The sequence below is a fragment of the Anas acuta genome, chromosome 1 (assembly GCF_963932015.1).
Source record: "Anas acuta chromosome 1, bAnaAcu1.1, whole genome shotgun sequence".
NCBI lineage: Eukaryota > Metazoa > Chordata > Aves > Anseriformes > Anatidae > Anas > Anas acuta.
In genome coordinates, this window is record NC_088979.1 from 115,861,649 (window position 1) to 115,882,913 (window position 21,265).

At 39.5% G+C, this 21,265-nt stretch overlaps 5 protein-coding genes across 14 annotated transcripts in view; 2 read left to right on the plus strand and 3 right to left on the minus strand.

Moving 5' to 3' along the window:
• Nucleotides 1–2,105: 2,105 nt before the first annotated feature.
• On the minus strand, nucleotides 2,106–11,470 carry PCNP (PEST proteolytic signal containing nuclear protein). The gene is made up of 5 exons (XM_068695116.1): nucleotides 11,314–11,470; nucleotides 7,545–7,765; nucleotides 5,448–5,522; nucleotides 4,864–4,919; nucleotides 2,106–3,909 (listed from the first exon to the last, which is right to left on the minus strand). Exons 1-5 carry the CDS (start codon nucleotides 11,402–11,404, stop codon nucleotides 3,780–3,782), a joined length of 573 nt encoding a protein of 190 aa, XP_068551217.1. The 5' UTR covers nucleotides 11,405–11,470; the 3' UTR covers nucleotides 2,106–3,779.
• Nucleotides 11,471–11,610: 140 nt separating this feature from the next.
• On the minus strand, nucleotides 11,611–15,213 carry TRMT10C (tRNA methyltransferase 10C, mitochondrial RNase P subunit). Of its 3 annotated transcripts, none has more exons than XM_068695087.1 (2): nucleotides 15,076–15,213; nucleotides 11,611–13,124 (listed from the first exon to the last, which is right to left on the minus strand). In XM_068695087.1, the coding sequence occupies exon 2, from the start codon at nucleotides 13,091–13,093 to the stop codon at nucleotides 11,849–11,851; it is 1,245 nt and encodes a 414-aa protein (XP_068551188.1). In that variant the 5' UTR covers nucleotides 13,094–13,124; nucleotides 15,076–15,213; the 3' UTR covers nucleotides 11,611–11,848. The 3 variants fall into 3 exon arrangements, with proteins under 3 accessions (XP_068551188.1, XP_068551178.1, XP_068551195.1); XM_068695077.1 differs by having other exon boundaries at nucleotides 15,072–15,213; XM_068695094.1 differs by lacking the exon at nucleotides 15,076–15,213 and adding an exon at nucleotides 13,929–14,083.
• Nucleotides 15,214–15,295: 82 nt separating this feature from the next.
• Nucleotides 15,296–16,747, plus strand: TXNL4B (thioredoxin like 4B). The gene is made up of 3 exons (XM_068695147.1): nucleotides 15,296–15,429; nucleotides 15,782–15,933; nucleotides 16,386–16,747. Exons 1-3 carry the CDS (start codon nucleotides 15,298–15,300, stop codon nucleotides 16,549–16,551), a joined length of 450 nt encoding a protein of 149 aa, XP_068551248.1. The 5' UTR covers nucleotides 15,296–15,297; the 3' UTR covers nucleotides 16,552–16,747.
• Nucleotides 16,619–21,265, plus strand: part of SENP7 (SUMO specific peptidase 7) — a 43,803-nt gene continuing 39,156 nt past the window's right edge. For 7 of the 8 annotated variants that reach the window (XR_011100495.1, XM_068694964.1, XM_068695011.1 and 4 more), the window contains exon 1: nucleotides 16,620–16,752. Coding sequence is in view for 6 of the 8 variants with exons in the window: in XM_068694964.1 (XP_068551065.1) it covers nucleotides 16,747–16,752 (6 nt within the window). In the remaining 2 variants the exon portion in view is untranslated. Of the gene's footprint in view, nucleotides 16,753–21,265 lie in introns of all 8 variants that reach the window. The other variant, XM_068695004.1, reaches the window with a different exon arrangement.
• Nucleotides 17,474–21,188, minus strand: LOC137862758 (putative protein ARB2BP). Its single transcript, XM_068695103.1, has 2 exons — nucleotides 20,979–21,188; nucleotides 17,474–18,773 (listed from the first exon to the last, which is right to left on the minus strand). The coding sequence occupies exons 1-2, from the start codon at nucleotides 21,009–21,011 to the stop codon at nucleotides 17,712–17,714; spliced, it is 1,095 nt and encodes a 364-aa protein (XP_068551204.1). The 5' UTR covers nucleotides 21,012–21,188; the 3' UTR covers nucleotides 17,474–17,711.

Here is a 21,265-nt window from a genome sequence, read left to right on the forward strand (position 1 = left end):
AGAAAGTTCATATTTTAATTGCTAGCTGTGACAACCACTCCTACTTAGTCACCCTACCCTAAAGGGTAGCTTGCATATACAGACCTATACTGCAAAAAGCATGCACTGTAGAGTTTAAAGGTTGACTTCGGTAACTAAATCCCTTGCTTGGACTCTTATCATGCCCAACTTTTAAATGGAAATTCATAAACAGAAACTTAACAAGGTTATATGCAGTTAAAGTGTAATAGCTCAAGGTTTATGCTTCTAATTATACAGATACCTATGCCTCTGCCCTGAGACAACAGCTCAAAGTTATTAAACAAGCACCTTCCCTAAGTAAACACTGTAATTTTTAAGACATGAATATGCAGCAGTTTAAGAACAGCAGAAGATCCCTTTATTAATAAAAAAGAAAAAATAAGGACTGTATTAATAGGATCAAGTAAAAAGCAAGTTGCTAGTTGTCCAATTTTTATGTTATTCTAGCATCTCATGGCATGGGAACTAGACAAATCACTGATTTTGGAATGTAACCGTCCCTTCTGTAGGACCTTCATGGCATTTCCCAGTTCACAGGGTGTTAAAAAACATAATTAAAAAAGAAAAAACGAACACACATTTGCAGAACACCTTTTAAGGCTACTAAATATGCAGCCACAAAGCTTTCCCGAAATTCAGTTGCTCCTCCAAACAGATTTATGTTCTTATCTTGCAGCAGCCTAAAAAGAGTTCTAGTGACCCCAGTGATTTCCAGTAACTTAAAAACTCGGTTTGCCTCTTCAGGAAGCAGAAGCAACTATTTTCCACCAACGCTGACTTTTCTCAAAGTCTCCTCCCAAGGAAAGCTTCGATAAAACTACCCACAGCATATGGAATTCAGCACACCCGAATGCCTGAATGCATCAGTGGCTAATGCCCCAGTGGACACACTATGACACGATAGTTTTTTGGTCAAAATTGGCTGAATATAATAATTAGGTAATCTACACTATGACAGTTGCCATGGCAGTTTGCACTACTTGCAAAATATTCAGGATGTTAGCTGAAGATACAAGCTGCTCAGGTGCTAAGTAAAGCTTTACTGATAAGCAAGCAAAAGCTTTCTGAGTTAAAACTGCACAAGTTGCATGGATACACGTTTCAACCACTCATAGGCATACATATCTCGCTATACCAGGCAGCTGTCTCTGCAAATGCCCTGGAAGCACTTAAGATAGCTAAATCAGGTAGCTTACAATGAGTTTTACAATTCCTGAATTCCTAAATTAAAAAAAAAACCCTGAAAATATTTCCCCAGTACTACTATATTCATTCAAAGACTACGACTGTCATAATAGAAGCACAGAACTTCAAGCAAAGTTCTAGCTAACATTTTCCTTGACAATTCTTGTGAGATTAGTTCTTTCCTGCATCAGGCCCTACACTAAACAGACACCTTTGTTGTTACAAGATCAAATGTGTTAGGCACTCATTCTCCTGAGTGAATTTAGGCAATCCTGACTTGATTTTCTTCCACGTAGCACTGAGAAGGAAGTAGAACTCATACCTGGAGTGAGACAGGATCTCTGCTTACCTCCAGCTCAGATCTAGAAGTTGCTGCAGTCTCTCACAGGGGGTAGGATTACGTTAATTGACCATGCAAGTAAATAAGATAAATATAACTTTTGCTATGTGACTTATGTGAAAGCTATATCCTAGCACATCTGCTGTTCTGCCTAGCAGTCTCTTAAAGGATTCTAAGCTGAAGTACTACGAAACTTGAAATCAACGTCTACTTCAGCCAAGGACGTGGAAGACACAGTTGACAGTAAGTTAAATAAGAATGAATAGGTCTCAGTCATCCTCTTACCACAAGCCCCCTTTTGCTTTCTCCCAACACAAGTGACTGAGAAGGTAGCAAGTAACTGCTAAGGAGCAAGTTAAACTAGCTATTCACAGTGACTTACTACTACCTGATGGGCATTTCTTCGGACAAGGAGAACCACATATAATAAAAAGTCAAAAAGCAAAACACTTCGTCTTGCCTAGCTCCAATAATCCCCAGGTCAGTTTTAGTGTATTTTTGTTGTCGTTGTTGTTGTTGTTTTTTAAATAAACCAAAGATTTCTGCTATGGAAAAAAAATAATGTATACATTTTTATGTTACGTTTATAACAAGGCTTTTAAAGAAAATAGTTACAGGTATTCAACTGCATCAGACTTCAAAAGAAAAAAGATTACACATACAATACAAAAATACAAAAAATATTTTTTAGAACGTACAAACTCAAAAGTCCAAGTGGTCAGAGCTTTCCTAAAATGAAATAAAAAAATACACTTGAAGATGCACTTTCCTTTCTGCTCTTGCAGTTTTAACTCTAGCATGAAGAGAGGCTTTAGAGACAGAATGAAAGCAATTAACATATTGAATTCTACAACCAGATCCTGGCTGAAATGAATTGAGTGGTTGACACTATCAGGTATTTGAGTCTAGAAAGAACCTTCAGTTTCTGCAGGTGTCTGTTGTCATTGCTGTCAGTTTTCATTATTTTTAAGTAAACAGTTCTGCTAGTAAGATGTTTTAAAACTATTAAATCCAAATCAGACCAAAGTTTAGATGGTCCTTACCAGATTTAAAATCTTTCAGCACTGTTCTGAAGTACATGAGCTAGGAAATTACACTGACCGTGCCAGTATCGTTGTTCAGAATTACTGCACAAGGCAGACAGACAGAAAGAGAGCAAGTTATTTCTGAAGTTGACACTTCCTAGGAGCATTAGGACTGAAAAAACAACTTTTTTTTTTTTAACCTGATAGTGTCTGAAGTCACAGGCATCAAGGCATTTTGTTTCAAATAGCAAGACAGGGAAAGTGCATCTTAGATTTTTCATACTTAAGCAGTGACTTACTGATTTTTGGTGTGGCTTTTATTCCTTCTAGGCATAGTAAAGAAAAATATTTCAACCAAATGGGAAACTTAATGTACATTATCTTGTCTTTTTGGTGGTGGCTTTTGTGTATCACTTATTACTGCTTTTAATATTAGTCTCTATTTAATTCACAAGGAAATGCTAACAAGCACTACTCAAGGCTAATGATTTAAGAGGAGCACACTGAAAATACTGATTTATCTTTGTAGTGAATATTCTTTACAGACTGTATCTAATATACAGACAAGGCCCATTTCCTTAGGATGAAACAAGCCACAGAATGTAACACATCCTACATGAAGTTTTAAACAAAATTAGAGCTAAGTTACCAGAGCCACTCAGAGCAACGTAATTCCTAGTTTGCAGAGACTAAACAAAAAGTTAACTGTAGGGAGAAAAAAAAAGTCTAGGTTCTTAATGTTTCCTGTTTAAATTCATATTCAAATTAATAGTCCAGTAACACTTCTAGCACAAACAATGCTCACTCTTTTGCAGTATTCCCAGGAGCCAACTGTTTCTCCTGTTAGGAAGAGGGAGCCAGAAGTGAGAATGCAAGAGCATTCAATGTTAACCTGATTAAAGAGACAGTAACCTTTTTCATCCACCTTAATCGCTGACAAAAAAAAAAAAATCTTAAAAAGGTACCACTCCAATTTCTTTATTATCTGTAACCTTTTGAAACTAATCACATGAAACTACAAAATTAGCAAATGCCTTGAAATCTGTATACAAAACATAAATTACCTCTAATTTCAAACTCAGTTATTAGTGTACCACTCAAAATCTTAAAAAAGTGGCTCCAAAGATAGTCTTATACCATTCTTAAAAAAGGAAACTGTTCCTTTAATGTTATCCCCTCCCCTCCCCCCAAACCTCAATCCACATCATTTAGTTATTTTCTTGGTCATGGATATTTCCAAGATGAGATTTTATATTTCGTTCCCATAGCTTCTGGTTGTCAGAAAACCCATGCTTTCCTTTATTGAAGGAATTTGGTCCTGCTGAGGTTGGTGTATCCCTGTGAAAAGCAAAAACAGTATCAGCTGAGAAAGTCAATTTAACTGTAGTAATTGGTGCAACAGGACAAGGGAAAACATTGATTTCATGCCCAGCCTGCTGCCAGGAGCTACCACACGTATCTTTCTTTCAGTTACATCAGGACCCCTTGGTTTGGCAACAGTTAATTGGCCACAGAACTCATCTGTCTGTGGTACACCAAGAGAGCGAGGAGATGCGGCAGCAGAGGAAGCGGCAGTAACTGCTGCTAGCAGCGAAGAATCTGTTTTAAGGGCTAAAAAAATAAAAATCCAAGTCTGCTACTGTAGAAAAAAAATCCACTGAGCAGCAGTAAGCCTTCAGGGGAGTGCCTTTAAAAGCAGTCTATTATGGTAGACTCTTTAAAATATATATGCCCAAATTCATCCCTCATTTAAGTGAAGCCTTCTCTGGAAGCATCCACGTTTACTTTAAGATTGACCTGACTGTGTCTCAAATGTGTGTCAAGCAAAAGAATGACATACATTTATTTCAAAAGTACATCAGCTATTGTTCTTCCCTCTGAAAGATATAATCTTCATCTTTTTCTTGCATGGGTTTAAAAAAATCTGAGCAGACTACATTATTTCAGGACAATTCATAAAACAGGGAACTAGAAAGATATAAAGTTTAGTTTGCAAGCATGAACACTTGCAATTTGTAGCTCTTGACTAATACTTTTCGAGAAGCAAACTAGTTTCTGTTTAATACAGAATCAATTTATTCTTCAGAAAGAAGGCAGCAAGTATGATCCAAAGTGCAAACATAAATGTACGTTTCAATCTACAGCTGAAATTTTAGATAAAATGTTCTGATGTCTGAAGAAAAACTTTTGAACCTAACCCATCTTTCTGTATTTGTAAACCAGCTGAAAGACCTGACCTGAGCTGAAGAAATTCTTATGTGCTCACCCTTCTGCAAACCACAGCTGACCTACCTTCCAATATTCTTCATGCGCATCTTAGCTTCTGGAGGCATTTCTTCTGGTTCACTCTACAAAGGAAAAAAGAGTTTAGAGCGTGGTTGGCTGTCATCTTTTGAACATTTCAGTGATAATATGGGGAATGCTGTCCCACGGGAAAGAGATTTGATTTAGAACAAAAACACAGGTTCTACAAGATTACACAAAGTAACAAGTACAAATTCCTTTGATCATCTCTGTTCAAGATGGAGCAGCAACAAGACAACAAAATACTCAAACTAAAAGGAGCACAACTTCCCTTTGGCTCCTTTTTAAAAAAAAATAAAAAATAAAAAAATAAAATAAACCCAGAGAAAGCAACCATTAATTCGAATTATGTATATTTCTTTTTCAGGGAGAAGTTAATTTAAGTTTAATGATTTCTTGAACCAACACAGTGCTGCAAAATTGTACATACTTAAAGAGAAAAACGACAGATGTTTCTAAGCTGAAAGTTTTCACGATTGTGTAAAAACCTTGAATGACCCACTGGTCTCTACCTAACTCTAAGCTACACCAACAGGATTCAAAGTTGTGTCAGTCACTGCCTTATTACTCACATCTTCATCTTCATTGAAAGCCGCTGCTACAGAAAGCGTTTTTGGAGCAAGGGTTGGAACGGGCTCTTTAGGCTTCTGAAAGAGATGAAATGCACAAGGAAAGTAAGTCTACCCAATCAAAAAAAAAACTCCCCTTTTCATTTTAAATAACCTGGTAAAACAAAGTCAAGCATTTTCATTTAAACTGATGGGGGCAACAAGAGGGAAAAGTATTTTTGCTTTAATCAAACAGGTGAAGGTTTCTCTCCAATGAAAGGGAAAATGGCTTCTCATTTGTGCAAGATACTCTCTGAAAAGCTAGCTGAGCCTTCTCAGATTACAAGAAAACAAGTGAATCTCAACTTCCTAGCACACTGCAGGGGTACACAGCCTCTGCTGCATGACATGAACAATTAAACCAGGACTTCATTAAGTCATGGTGTTCAGAGTTTTACTACACTACTATTATTATTATACATTATTCTTTTGGAGTTTTCTTATCCATTAATGCCAGGTAGCTGAATATGTTTACCTTCCCATCTTTTAACAATTTAACAGCTCTCTGGCCTAAAACAATCCAATACTTTTTAACTAGTATCACTGCACATCACACCATGGAGGCCTGATAACTATAAGGCCCCTTGAAAAGCGTATTTTTACATTTCCAGAAATACCCTCCTCTATTTCAAGTGTATCAGGCTACTTACATCTGAGTTACTTTCTGTCTTTGCTGTAAGACTACAAAAAAGTGTTGAATCATCATTAACAGTTTGCTGCAACAGTACTACCACTTATCTAAATCAGTCATATACACTGCATCCTCCATTTTGACTTCATTGGTTATCATTCTGTATACATTCGTATTTTGGAACCTGATACTGCAGACGAGTCCTTAGGCAACTGCCTACAGCACATCCAACAGCCTATAATGTGTAAATATTCTGTCATTTTTTACAGCTTTGACTCCACAGGAACAGGTAGCATACTAAGAAAGTACAGAAATGACTAAAAGGAAACCGGTTGAGTTACAGCACTGTCAAACCTGGTGCACTGTCAGTCACCCACTAACCGCAGGAAGCCAAAAATCCGGAGCCAAATTTACTGCCACTGGAAATAGCTTCTTACATGAGAAATCCAAGCTTGCTAGTAGCTCAGAAGGCAGCTCTGTCGATTTTTCCAAAGTCTGATTGACCTGATTGCATTTATACCCCAGAATGCTGCCAGCCCACATCTCCCTCCCATGTGGAGATGTAACAAACCACTCTTTTCATTTTTTGCAGATCTGTAAAATCCTGGCACTGCAGGTGCAAGCCTTTCATGATTACAGTCCGAACTGAAGCCAGACAAGGGTTTATAACCTATCCAGCACAGTGGGATATGGGAAGTATAAATAAACTTTATTAAATAGAGGCAGCATCTGGCTTGTCCTTGCCTAAGCTAGCACAGGTCTACTTTGATAATAAAGAGAAGCATCAGATTCACATTAAACAAGCACAGGGATAACCTTTACTGGTCAACACGGGGCATGAAAATTCTTAAGAGAGGTCTCGTCTCTTTCACATTATTTTAATAGGCTTCCCAAAAAGTCCTTCAACAAGGTTAAAAAAAGAGTGCACTAGGATAAATGAATCACACTGACCTTGCAAGTAACAAGCAAAATTATGAAGAACAAGCTAGCCTTTCCCATGCAAAAATATGATCTTTGGAGTGAAGATGACCTATTAGGCATCTCAGAGAGGACTTGCTTTTGTGCACCTTTAAGCATCCCATGCAACGGAGCTCCCAGCTCTCATTTCGAAGTGGCTTGAACAGTTTAATGAGTCTCCTCATTTCCCTCAGGAAATTATTCCACTATCCAATCTCATTACAAAATTATTCTGTATGTTCAAAGATCTGCAGTTAATTTCCATGAAGTCTTACGCTTCCTGAGACAACTGACCCGGGATTAATCGCCTGCAAGTCCTTACATATGCAAAAGTATGCGGCCCTGCAGTGCTTTCTTAAACTTAGGTGAAGTCACCCGCATTTAATTCAAGACTCCTTCTGCAAGGAAGCCTCCCCACAGTACTTCCCCTTCACCACACTTTCCTGAGAATTAAAAGCCTTCAGACAACTTACATTTGCTGCTAGTTTGATGGATATTGCAGATGTCTTCTTTGCTGTCTGATTGCCTATGGAAAATCCAAACTTGGACATTTTGGCAGGGGCAGGCTTTGTGGTGAAGTCTTCAGCTTCTTCATTAGCTGCCCGTTTCTCTGCGCTGCGACTCGAACTTTCCCCTCCATTACTGGAAGAAACAGTCTTAGTTTTCACAGGTTTTTCTGCCTCTTCTTCAGGTCCTGGTGAAGTCGAAACAACTTACCAAGATGAGCTATTTTTACTGAGCAGATTGATGGGAGCAGCAACCTCATAAAGCATTATACTTTGAGTGCAATAGGTTAGGTGTTTTTAGTGACAGCAGTTGTCACCAATGTACATTTAGTAGACAGCAAAATACAACGAGTAGAAGAAACCACAAGCACTCCACTACTTGTAAAGAACTTCTTGTGTACGAGCCAGGAAAACAATCTTGAAGCACCATCTCTTTATTTAGTATGGAAGTCAAAGTTCATGTAGTAAATTAAATGTAGATGACTAAATCTTTTTAGGGTTTAAGTTGCAACAGATAAGGTTTCACAATCAAAATCCCAATTCCAAATCTACAGCAGATAATTTAAGATAAATTTAATTCTACCCAACTTTTACAAAAACGTGTCCATGCCAGTCTCTAGGCTTGTCTGGCACAACTCTAAGACCATGGAAGTGACTAGAGTGAGGCCGTCTGTCTCAACCATGTTTCAAGTCACTGCTTGTCCACATCTCATCTGTAATAAATCTGCCAAGCTCTGCTTGAGGAAGGAATCAGCACTAGAAAAACATATATAGAGATTTCAACTTTTCTGGTTTTGCACAATGTCATAGAAAACACAGTAGCTGAACAATGATTCACAGAGGAAAAATGACTCGAATCACATTTGCATCTCCTATAGACACGGCTTCTTCAGCTACACCAAGGTACAAAGGTGTCCTTGGAAGACTCGTGGTGAACATAGTAAACACTTCAGCAAAAATACATTTCTCTGCTGCTGCAATAAGCAAGTCACTGCAGTAGCAGATGGGAGAAAAAAAAAAAAAAAAAAAAAAAAGCATGCATTGGAGAATGGACAGGAAAGCATTCATACTATCAGACTAAGAAAAACTCTAACTAGCACCAGTTTCTCATCATCTGAAACGGAGAAAAGGACCCTCCACATGGAGCAAAATCAGGCCACCAGGGAAGAAATTTCTTGGCACTGCTCTCTAACAGCAAAAGCAGATAAAGAGGGCAGAGCAATGGGAGAGAGGCTAGTCTGAATTTGGGGTCAACAAGATTGCAGTTTTGAGGGGAAAAAAAAGGAAGCACACAACGTCAGGAGAAAGGAAAAACAGGGACATGAGGAAACTGAAATGAGAAAAACAGAAGTATCCTTCAATTTGGCATATATAATTTTTCTTAACATTGCCTCAATTTGCAGTTTAAGCTTGTAACTGCTCAATATTGCATTTTTTCAGGCATCCATTCACAGTGCATTTACTGCCTATCCACATCTATATATACGTATATATATATTTCTGCTATTTCCCAAATCATTGGTATTGTCATATTAGCAGAATATACCCTTTCTACCTCACTATTCTAGTTATCAGGATAATAAGTGATTGGAATAAAAATTGATTTATTATTCACCTTTGGGAAGATGATAGATCACTATACAACATATATACAACACACAGAGAAATAAAAATCTCTAACTTCACTCTATTAAAAAACAATATTAGTCTGCACCACTAGAAATTTGACTCTAGATATAGAAGTGATTAATAAAGACGAAAGAGAAGAGGCAACATTTACACGAGTGACCTTGGGTACTGGCTGCTGTCTTAGCAGCATTTTACAAACACCACTCTGCAGTGCTTTGAGAAGCTGGTTACAGCTTGTCCATGAAATCACATTAAGCAGAATATTAAGTTATTAGACTAATTAGTTTACACCATAGCATGTAAGGTGATTTGAGGGGATGGAGAAGTTACACTGGACTGAAAAGTTTGGGAACTGTGGGTCTAGAAGTTTGCCTCTTCGTAAGACACGACAATCGCAGCAGCCCAGATGTCAGGGCACATGGGCCCAGTCCAGGTTCCTGAGCCAGGCCACCTTGAAGCGAAGTTGAACTGCACTAGACTGCAGCTCACTGCTTTGGCTGTGAATTCTTCAGTACTGCTGAGCAAAACATCATGTCTAAGACAATCTAGGGTTGGATGTATCAACTCCCACACCTGTTTTCTCACCCTTCGCTATGAAATGTTAAGCAACTCTGGTCTCAAAATTAGGTTCTATCACCACTGAACTATAAATACTACTTTTGACAGGCTCTGCTTAGGGCAAACTGTAGACTGATGGAAGAAATTGCTTCCTTACAAAAAACTCAACTTGCTGAAGGTGCTATAAAGAGCTCACGACAATTGGGAGGGTGTGGGAACAGTTGTGTCTAGAAATATTATATTCCTAGAGCAAACAGTTATAAACGCAGACATATATTGTTCATTAAACTGGTCTAACTTCTCAAGCCAAGGTAGACTTTTTTATTAATTAAGGGTTTTTCATTATTTCCTAGAAATCTCAGGTGGTCATTTTTCACCTACCACAAGCACCGCTATTCTGAGATCTAGTCTGACCAGTGCTCTTTAATGGATCACAGTAATCATAAGCTGCTTCACAGATGAGTTTTCCTCATAAGTATCAAGATAAACAAGTGGACAACCTTCACCGCCTAGGTGGTCCAAGTGACAGGACCAAGAGGGCTTGGTGCAAAGCATCACAGGATATGTTGTCTGTGGGATTGTGACCACTGTGCAGTGGGGATAAAAAACATTGAAGAGTCATAATTAAGTTAACTTTAAGGGGAAAAAACTTGCTAAAAGAAAAACTAAATTGTTTTAAAATGTCATCAGTGAACGACACCTTTCATTAGGGTCAATGCACCATAGCTCGTTCCAGCACACCGAAGAAGTGCACAGGACAGCATGAACACCTGATATAGTGGTGCTGTCCAGTGGTTATATTACTAGAATTTAGAACGTATAAAACCAAATTAAAAAAACAAAGACAAAACACCAGGGTTTCAAGAGTCTAGGAACTACCCCAAATCACGTGTTACCGTTCGTATTTTGGCGATCATCAGAAATGACATTCACTGTTGAGACTACGCTAATTGGTTTACAAGCTTAATTTAATCTTTTAACTGATCAAGGAAGTGCCACCAGTTTCTAGGTATACTTAAACCAAAAACAGCAAAGGGAAGCTCTAGCTTTTGCAAGGCCACTATTTTCTCAATTTTAAGTCATGAGGGGAAAAAAAAAAAAAGAGAGAGAAGGAGAGAAAGAAGCACGATTACAAATTTGAAGACAACTGATGATAAGCAGTACACAAGAAGACAAGAATATCCGAGTTAAGGTTGGAATAACATAAAATCAGACTGAAAACTTAAGGATTGATGAAATTGAAAGAAAAAAAAAAAAAGAGGAAAAAGAAGGCCACCAAGGTGCTTAAAATGGCACACAACGAACGTTCCCTGCATCTCTACTTGTACAAGTACCGCAGCTGCTAAAAGCAGATCCTGAGGCGCCAGCAGCGCAGCGGCCGCACCGCTCCTGAGGGGCCGCGGCCAGCCCTGAGGCGGGCCCAGGCCCCGTCCCCTCACGGCCCGGCCGGGGGCTGCTCACCCGGCTCCCCCCACCCCCCGTGGCCGCCGCCGAGCCCCCTTCCCGTTCCCTTCCCGTTCCCTCCCGGGGCGAGGCGCTGCGTGTTCACCTCCTGCGGGCTGCTGCGGCCGCCGCGCCTTGTCGCCCTCCGCCCGGCCGTCCGCCATTTTGTCCCCGCCTCCGCCTGCCGCGCCGCGCATGCGCACCGCCCCCCGCGCAGCCACAGGGGCGGGGCGACCCCGTTCCTCCCTCCCCGCCTTCTTCCCCGACGCGCGGCGGGCGTGACGCACTTCCGGCGCCACCGCGCCTCAGGGAGCGCGAGCGCCCCCTCTTGGCGCCTCACGGCAGCCCCTGAGGGGCAGGTCCGCTCCCCGCCCCCCCACACACAACTGCACGGAGCCAGGCGCTGTGAACAGCCAATTTTATCTCCTTCCTCGCACGTTAATTCCAACAACGCACAAATAAATCCAGTCTGCCCCACGCCACGGTCAATTTACAAAACCACCCCTCACAAAGGTCATCTCAGTTGGACTAACAATTGCATTTTTAGTGACAAATACTCAAATACAGTTCCGCAAGTCCACAGAAACTGGAGCGTTGGAGGGTACAGCCTGCCCGCAAATATCGTTTTCTTCCTCAGCACTCTACTTTTGTGTTAGCTTCTTGGAGTAGTTCTTTGCAAATTGCTTTCGTAACTCACCCTGCCTCTTCCGAAGTTTAAGCGCGTTGATCAGGTTTAAGGCCGTTTTCAATTCATGCACAGGCTTGTTTACAAAGCCTGTGTACTTCCTTTTGGGAACAAATTCCAGAGCCTTCTTCCAGTCCCCGGTATCCTTCAGGGTTAATAAAATATGCATCATCTGATCCAGTGTGAGATTTTTGGCACCCCTACTCCAAAGCAAGTATTTCTCCAGCGGAAGGGCTGCAGTCTCCAGCCCCAGGCGTTTTGCCTGTGCTAAAGAGACTCCTGTTTTTATACTCTTGTCAACCATAGACCCGACAATGTAGATTTTGTCATGATCAAAAGTTTTCATGACTTTGGGAGAATCTGCGGTCAGATAGACAAGCTTATTCTTCGGAAAGATATCTGTGTAGCACTGGTCTGTCACAGTTATAAGTAGTTTGCCCCACGCTTCTCTATAATGTTTGATAAATTCCTTGTGATACAGGCTGTCATCTTTGAAGTTACAGAAGTGAATGTGGAATGGATCCACGGATCTTCGATTACAACTTTCACTCAATACCAACTGTCTCACCGTATTTGCTACTTCTCTGTCTGACATATCCTTTTCATAAGACATGTCAAATACTAGAGGTTGGCCAAAGATCATTGACTGAGCTACCCTCCAGTTGTATATTCTGTCCATAGAGCTGGTCCACAAGCATAAAAATGGATTCCTCTTGGGCTCTTCAGTTTTTGAAGTGCTCTCCTGCATTTCTAGCCTCCTTTCCCTTCTCTCCTCTGTCTTCCTTTTCTCACTTTTCTTGTGAAGTTCTTTAAGATACAAAAATTTTAAGAACTTCTTTTTGGCTGACTTGGAAGGACATTCTATAAACGTTTTTAGTTGTTCTTCAGTGACATTTTCTGGAACCAATCTACCAGCTAGTCTCCACATCTCCAGAATCTCACGTGCAGCAGCCAAAGTGGAAGTTTCCTTAGGCTCTGAGGCCGTCACACTGACTTCTTGCAACCCAGATTTCATTACTTCCTTCCACGCATCTAAATCTAGTTTTTCTGAGGGACTGCGTGAACTGCCCTCCTTCAGGCAATGTGATAAAATCAGAGTCCTACTGAGTGAAAACAAATCCTGTTTCATCCCATGTTGTGCAGCAAATGGAAAGACAGAATATCTTACAAGCTTTTTCAGAAGCATGTTAGCAGACTGCATACTTGGACATGTGCTGTGGTCAAACGCTTATCTGCAAAACAGCGTAAGAGGTGAAGAAAACTTGTCAGAAAGCTTGTCATGAAGAAAACACACACAGATAATCATCTTTATTAATGTCAACAGACAGTAAGTTGCTTCTTGGGGAACACTAGGAATTCCTGCTTCCACTATTGGTTTACTACTCTTTCTAAACAAAAATGATGTATGTAGTGCTGTCACAAATAGACGTGGTTATCTCTACTGCTTAAAACAGTGGTACTTACTGCACTTCAAAATGCAGTCAGCCTTTAAGTATTGTCTGAGATCTATTTCCATTACCCCTATCATTTGACAAAGAAGAGCCTTTGCAACAAACGTAAGCAAAATGCCGCATGTAATCTGAAATTATTTTAAAAACACAACCTGGTCTAATTTGCCTACACTGTGAAAATGGATAAGGTGCTTCATCTAGTAATATTTTCTGGAATAACTTTGTATTAAAGAAGATCACATTTTTGTTTTCTATTGTGTTAGAAAGGTTTATTAGCAAACTTTGGTACTCAAGTTTTCCCTTTTTACTTTAATACTTGCTTTTTAATTCTTGAAGGCATTTCCACATTGCAGGTCACTGAAGTAGTGGAACTACCAGTACTACAGTTTTGCTAAGCCAACGCTACTGCCAGTGAAGACACACCTGAGGCCCTTGTTCCTGGCTCTCTCAGCAGTGCAAACATTCACGTGGCCACACTATGAACCAGATCAGTGAATTGATCTTACAGTCAACTAACCAGGTGGTGGAAAAGAAGAAAACAGAGGAAAAAAAGTGTGATCATCCCAGCCAAATGAGATTCCATACCTGATGTGCTAGACAGTTCCTGGAACAAAAACAAAATGAAGCAACAAAGAACTAGTACAGGAAGTGACCATCTTCTTTTTTTTTTTTGCTGGACTGCCTATGAAGCCAGTATCGCTGCATAAAGTTAAGGACAGGAAACCTACAATGCTGTTAATCTCACACACATTTGTACTTAAATGTAAGAGGTTTGTAGAAAGAAAAATACAAAGAATGTTTAATATTTTCCTTATCTAGTGCAAATCTACTTAAGGAAGATCTGAAGATTCAGTGAATGTTAGAGAAAAAAAATTATTTGGCCAAAACATAAAAATTGGCTTAAGATTCTACAAAATATAATTCAGAATCTCCCCCAATAACTTACCACCTGAAAATAATCAGATGTACAGGAGAACAAATTAAACTTATTTTGGAATTAACATATAATTAACATACCTGCCCAGATGCAGAGCCACAGAAAGAGTATATTATTAATAAGCATTTAAATAAAAATGAAGTGCGTTTAAACATAGTGGGTGACACTGGCAGTAGGGGGATGGTTGAACCAGATGATCTTGGAGGCTTTTCCAACCTTAATGATTCTGTGGTACCGTAACTTGTCAAAATTTGTGACCATGTTTTCATTTTCTACTTTCATTAAGATAAAACTAACAAAAATACCTAACAGTGTGAAGCAAAGAGAAAATGCTTAAGTGTTACAATAGAAATATTTGTAATTTGAAACCTAAGTATTAAACATCCCAACAAAATTAATAATCTGAGAATGTCTGCCATCCAACTGCAGAAGCCAAGGGACAGATTCCTCAATTAACTTCTATTACTGGAGCTCCAGTGAAACTGAAAGACAGATTTCCACAATCTGAACACCTGATCTCAGCTTTTGATAACAACCAAATTATTTTTCTACGCAGCCAACGTGCAGTGTTTGAACCACCTCTTGGAGAACCTAGAGCTGCAGCACCATAACCGCTTTTCTCATTTATTTATTTATTTTTTTAAACACGACTTCCTCCTAACTTCCAACGCGGCCCACGCCAGACCCTTAACGCTCCCCCGAGCACCGCAGAGCGTCCCCGGAGACCCCTCCCGGGAGCCTTCCAGGGCGCCATGAGGCCTCCTCCTCCCCTCAGCGCCCCGTCCCCGCACCTGCCTCCTCCCCGCGCCGCTAAGGGCCGCCGCCGCCGGCCGCCGCCATTTTGTGCTCGCCGTCAGCGGAAAGGGCAGAGCATGCCCGGGGAGGAGACAGGCGCCGTCTCTCTCGTCACCCGCCGTTAGGGGCTGGCTCGCTGCTTTAATTTTTGACGCTTTTTTTTTTTTTTTTAATTATTAATACTTCGGTGCGGGGCTTCAGCGGAAGCTGCGGTCTGTCACGATGAGTTTTCTGCTGCCCAAGCTGAGCTGTAAGAGGGAGGTGGATCAGGCGATAAAAAGCGTGGCGGAGAAGGTTTTGGTGCTCCGGTTTGGAAGAGATAACGATGCTGTTTGTCTGCAGCTCGATGATATTGTAAGAGCGTTTCCCCCCCCCCCCCCCCCCCTTTTTTAAATAAACAAACTCTACGGGTATACCTGTTGCGCACAGGAGAACGTCGTGTTGCTTTTGGAAAAGATGGGGCCTTACGAAGACGGTGATTGCATGCTGACAAGTAGATATAAACCGAAATAATGCCATAAACCATTTGAAAGTTAAGCAGATGTTTATGTTATCGTAATGGGCATACAAAGCGTTTGAAGTCAAAAAGGTGATATTCTAGCCCTGCTTTAAGTGATAAGGTGTAATGGAAATGGGCTTTATGAAGCTTTCCACCTTTTCCCATCTTGTGTCTTAACCCATTTGTCATCTTTCTCACTTTTTTTAGCTTGCAAAGACAGCTCATGACCTAAGTAAAATGGCAGTCATCTACCTGGTGGATGTGAACAACGTTCCTGTGTACACCCAGTATTTTGACATCAGTTATATTCCTTCTACAGTATTTTTCTTCAATGGACAGCACATGAAGGTTGACTATGGGTATGTCATCCTACCTGATGTTATCTGTTATGTCCGTAATAATCAGCAGTCTCTCTCTGGGTTACCTTGTCTATAGGACATAAGGTTTGAAAACTGTTCTTGACAACATCTGCTTTAGATAACTGTGAGAAAAGGCAGAAGGACATAAAACTAAAAAGTATTTTGAAATATGCTGTAATTCAATAAGTATGTGTCAGTTGTGAAATTTATCTGACTCTGCAAGAAATAGCATGGGTAAAATCTTAGACGCAATGCTGCACCTTTTCGGATTTAGGATGTCAAGTCACAGTATATTCCAGATTTGGCTCTGACATTACTACTGATGTGGGTTTCTTTCAGAATGACCAAGTCAGAATCCTTAATTTCATTATACAGCTCTTCTTACCTTCAAGTCTTTTTGCTTTGAACACTTTAATGTTACAATTCTGCCTTTATCTTATGCTTATCTTTAGGTCTCCAGATCACACCAAATTTGTAGGAAGCTTCAAAACAAAGCAAGACTTTATAGATCTTATTGAAGTGATTTACCGTGGAGCAATGCGTGGAAAGCTCATTGTAAGAAGTCCTATCGATCCTAATAACATTCCTAAATATGACCTTCTCTACCAAGGAATTTAATGAGCTGGCCTGAGAGAAAGAACTGTGGAACTGGCAGATATTCTAGATAACTTTTTGAGCATTTTTAACAACTTCTGACACCGTGGGACATTTCAAGTATTTGCATTGAAGGATCATATTGGTCTCCTTCTGAAGACAGATGTTCTGTCACCTAATACTTCTCTTGTAAATAAAGCTACGTGTTCAACATGTAGAATGCATGTAAGTGGCTATTCTTTGAGTTGCATGCTGACTGGCAGCTATAGAACAGGCTTGTTGCATGCACTGTGACAGCAACTCCAGTGCAATTTTCTTGAAGGAACTAAACAGTATATTCTAATAATAGCTTATTTACTCTAAGTTTCATTCAAATATAACATCAGCTCATCTTACTTAATTCAAAAAGCTGTGGTTGCTATTGGAAGCGTTTACCTGACTGTTCACATTTCCATCTGTTCTTGAATAATGGGGTGGAAATTTCTTCATATGTTACCAGGCATGACTAAAATTGCAAATAGGTATAAATATGAAAGGCAATTTGACTCTGTTCTCTGTAACCAATATTACTGTTCAGTAACTTTTTTTTTTTGACTGAGATGAGAACTGATGCTGTAGGAAAAGCTTTTCTCGCCCTTCAGTGTTCTTTTGCAGACATGGACCATTTTCAGTTCCCACAAGATTTAACAAGTGAACATTTCAAGGAGGAAGGTGGATCTTTCAGCTCTGGAAAGTTTTTAAACACTGTATGACATGCACTAAGAAGTAATATTGCTGTAGGCAATAGGATAATTCAGAGTGCTGGTTCCTTTGCATGCCTTATATACTTCAGAACTGTACTTTTACTGAAAGCTATGTACTTAACAAATCAGTTTTGCTGATAGTTTCATCTAATTATAGAGCTAAAACTGCAGGAAGTTTATTTAGAAGAAGATACAGATAAGAGTTGATATCTTAACATCTTTATTTCGTGCAACTTGCAATTTCACAGATAGCTGAAGGAACGTGACCTGGAACTTTCAACACAGCACTTTTTTTTTTTTCCATAATTGTTAACTTGTATGTTTCTCAAAAACAAACTAGCTTCAAATGTACAACTCCAAGGCTCTCCCCTGCCAAGAGCTGTAGGTGCAGGGGTCGTTATGAAAGGAAGAGACTACTATCAAAGCCAAACCAGGACACCTTTATTTATTGTCTCTCTTCTTACTTGTGCTGCCTCTGGTTGCAATAGGTGAACGCGTGAAGGCTGTTGTGGTCTTAGCTTTCAGTGTGCTCTTCAGGTACTTAAAGACAGCATGCAGGCAGCAGGAAGGTGCTAAGCCATACTTTTCAGTTCCAGCAGAGACAGTAGGACAATTCACTTTCAGGAGGGACCCCACGGCTTTATCCAGAGGCTTACTGTTGGATACCCATTCACGGCAGTGTTTCAGTATCCATTCTTGTATTTGGGGATCGCTTCCAGTCTGATGCTGTATGTTGTGCAAGGAGTCAATGAATGCCACAGAGTAGACTTTATTTATGACTTCCCATTTTCTCTGCACAAGCAGGTCAACGAACACCAAGCCACCGTAGCCATGGGCAATGAAGGCCACGTGCTTGGCTGCACTCTTTGAAATGAAGTGATCCCATACATACATGGTGTGCTCCTCAGGGCTGCTGCTGCACCGCTTAGGGATCCACTGGCAGGACTGGGTAGAAGTCAGTGATTCTTCTCCAGCAGAAAAACTTCGCCTCTCCCTTTCCATCTTCAGGTCAACAAGGTTGTCATTGGGATTCAGTACAATCACCCCCCCATGGCTCTGGAGGGCCATTTTGATGAATGGTATTTGAGTTCCGTGGTTCAGGCCCTCCCTGATGATGGTCTTTTGCCCCCACTGCCCAGCATGGAAAACTCCACGGTCCTGAAGAAGCACAATTATGCTAGAGGAACTTGTTAGTGCTTTCTCACTCATAAAAAAGAAGCTTCTTGGTTCATCCTCTGTAGCATCAGTAGGAATATAAACTTTCTGCAGTGTGCAGACTCTTTCCAGGAGCTCATAAACATATTGAGTAATCAGATGTCCCAAGACTTGATAGCGTTCATGATTCTTCTCATGTGAATTCTTGTAATAATTGAAAACAAAGGACTCATTTGTGTCCAGATGCCTCAGTTCCCCTTTTATATTGAAGTCATACTTCAGTTGCTCTTGGTACTCTGAACCCTCTACTAGTTTCCACAAGCTTAGTTCATGCTCTGTTTTTAACCACTGCAAATTAAGAAAACTATGTCAACATAAGGATAGATCTCCATACATCAGTGACATAAAGATGACCTGTTGTAATTCACATTTAAAAGCAGTTACATACCAAGCATTCATTGCTTTTGGTGGTCTGTAGTAAACCAGCTGCTTGTAAAGACTCTTACAGATTGCAGTTGCTAAATTTCAACAGCAGTACACTGATGTTAATCTCTCTGGTTATTAGCCATCTTCGTAAGCATTTGCCACATGGAAATTGTGGAATCAATGACAGAATAAAACAGCCACTGTGAGCCAGGAACAAGGAGAAGACATACAAATCCATACAGCAGTTTTTCATGAGATTATACTATGGCCTCTGGTTTCAACTAAAGTAATTTGTCAGTTCATGTGACTGATCAGCAGATAAGAATTATACCAGGAAGAAGTTTGCATACAAGAGAACATTCTAGTCTATCATAGCTTTCTATTTTCCCAATAACTCTTCAAATCTGTTCAATCTACTGCTGACTGTTGCTGTGCATGTAAAATGGCAAACATGAGATTACCTTTGGTGTGGTTAGACTCATACTTCTATAGATTTTTTTTGTTTAACAGATATTTGCTAGCATTCAATTCCCACAAATACAAGCATTTTTAAGCTGTGTCTATCATTTAACACACTGATTGGATTTTGCCAAATGGTTTGTAAGAAGTTATATTTGGCAAATACGTCGGTACAAGACAATATATCTTTCAGTTTTTCTTGAACTACCAGGATCACTGAGAATGCAATAAATCACATGGATTATGTTAAAACTACAACATTTGGTATTGGTGATTACTAGGACAGAAAGTGATCTGAAAACTTTTGTTTAAATGGCTTGTGTTGGAGCTCAACTCCTTTACAGAATGTAAGTTCCCTTCAGTAAGCTGCTTAGCACATTGAAAATAAGCTCTTATGCTTCCAAATTAAAAAAAAAAAAAGTATACTTCTTCACAAAACAGCATATACATTCTCCCTTTAAGTCATCTCCATAAGGGTTTGAGATGTTAAGCCATCCCTTTAGGGGCATTTCCATCTTCAATTAATAGAGAATAAGCTAGAAAATGCTACCCTCCTCTTCGTTACATATATATACATAATTAAAAATACACTCAGAAAAGGATAAAAAGCAGATTCAATAATATATAAACTATACCATATAAATGTGATTATACATATTATTTATGTGTATGACATATATATAAAAATATATTTAGTAAGGACATATTCATGTTGTTTTCCCTAAAAATTAAGTGTAAGAAAAATGCACATGGCTTAAGGAAAGATGTCTGTGGGGAAGAGATAAGCACAAAGAAAACATCCTAAAACAAATAAGAATTGGTAAATGCAGTTTCCTCACAGGCTGTCTTGCTATCCAGCACTTCTCTCTCTTTCTCTCCTCCTCTGTAGGAGGCTGTAGGGCATATTTTTCCAGCACGCTACAAATACCAAGTTACTACACTCTTCAAGCCACTCTTGACAGCAATGCTTTTCCAATTCCAAAGCAAAACAACAACATACGATGCCAAATTAAGCCCTGTGTATGTAACACTGGACACCTACTTAAATCTCTGTTTTACAGAGTATTGTAAAGGCTTTGAGAAGATTTCAAGAAGCAAGTACACAAAAATACACTTGATGTAGAAGTGAAGGTACGACTTGCATTCAAGATTTGAACTCAAATTGCATTCAAGGTGTGAACTCAAGAGTTATGAAGCAATTAGTAATATCAATAACTAGGTTATTGCTTAAGAGCATTCATTTGATGAACAGCACCTTAGAACCTTACTGTTTTCTCTAGACTAACATTTTATTCTCGTAATATCACAGAGTTAAGCCACAACAGTAATTTATTGTTTTAGTTGTAGTTGCAAAATGAGTTTCTTTTTACTAAATCTATTTTCTAAATCAGTTTTGACTTCTGCTTGTTTAATTGTTTATATATAAACATAGTATTCAAGGATGTGTATTCTGGCAGCCGTCATAAGTTTTGATTTTAAACAATATTGTTGGGTAAGAAAAAGAAACACTATCTTGCTACTCAGACTGTAAGATGTTTCACCATTAAGTTTGGTTAGTATTTGTGCAGCATTTAGCATATTATAAATGCTACTAGAGTATAAATCATAGAAGCAGTATGTAATTTGTTATTTTAAAAAATTATTGTAGCAAAGTTCAGTAGTACCTACCAAGAGTTCTCCTGTAAAATCTGTCATCATCATAGATACAGATCTTTTTGACTCTGGGGGGTATAAATAATTTCTCCATAATATGAAAGGACACCCATGTGAATTCACATTTCCTTTCTTTTTATACGTTATTCTGGGGTGTGCCTATGAAATACATCAGTTGTCGACTCTTGAGGCCATCTGAAGTGTTAAGTATTTCAGATGTTTCCAGGTTACCAGTTACCATCTCATGTTTTACACCTGAGCATAAATTAAAGCTAAGTCTCCTTGATGTGAAAGTAAACAAG

Excerpts from the sequence above, each read along its gene's own strand:
- TXNL4B (XM_068695147.1), top strand. The coding sequence starts at position 15,298 with ATGAGTTTTCTGCTGCCCAAGCTGAGCTGTAAGAGGGAGGTGGATCAG. Across the intron at positions 15,430-15,781 it reads GTCTGCAGCTCGATGATATT|CTTGCAAAGACAGCTCATGA; the intron begins GTAAGAGCGTTT and ends CACTTTTTTTAG. Across the intron at positions 15,934-16,385 it reads CACATGAAGGTTGACTATGG|GTCTCCAGATCACACCAAAT; the intron begins GTATGTCATCCT and ends GCTTATCTTTAG.
- PCNP (XM_068695116.1), bottom strand. The coding sequence starts at position 11,404 with ATGCGCGGCGCGGCAGGCGGAGGCGGGGACAAAATGGCGGACGGCCGG. Across the intron at positions 5,523-7,544 it reads CCATCAAACTAGCAGCAAAT|AAGCCTAAAGAGCCCGTTCC; the intron begins GTAAGTTGTCTG and ends CATCTCTTTCAG. Across the intron at positions 3,910-4,863 it reads CGCATGAAGAATATTGGAAG|GGATACACCAACCTCAGCAG; the intron begins GTAGGTCAGCTG and ends TGCTTTTCACAG.
- LOC137862758 (XM_068695103.1), bottom strand. The coding sequence starts at position 21,011 with ATGATGATGACAGATTTTACAGGAGAACTCTTG. Across the intron at positions 18,774-20,978 it reads ATTTTACAGGAGAACTCTTG|TGGTTAAAAACAGAGCATGA; the intron begins GTAGGTACTACT and ends CTTAATTTGCAG.
- TRMT10C (XM_068695087.1), bottom strand. The coding sequence starts at position 13,093 with ATGCAGTCTGCTAACATGCTTCTGAAAAAGCTTGTAAGATATTCTGTC.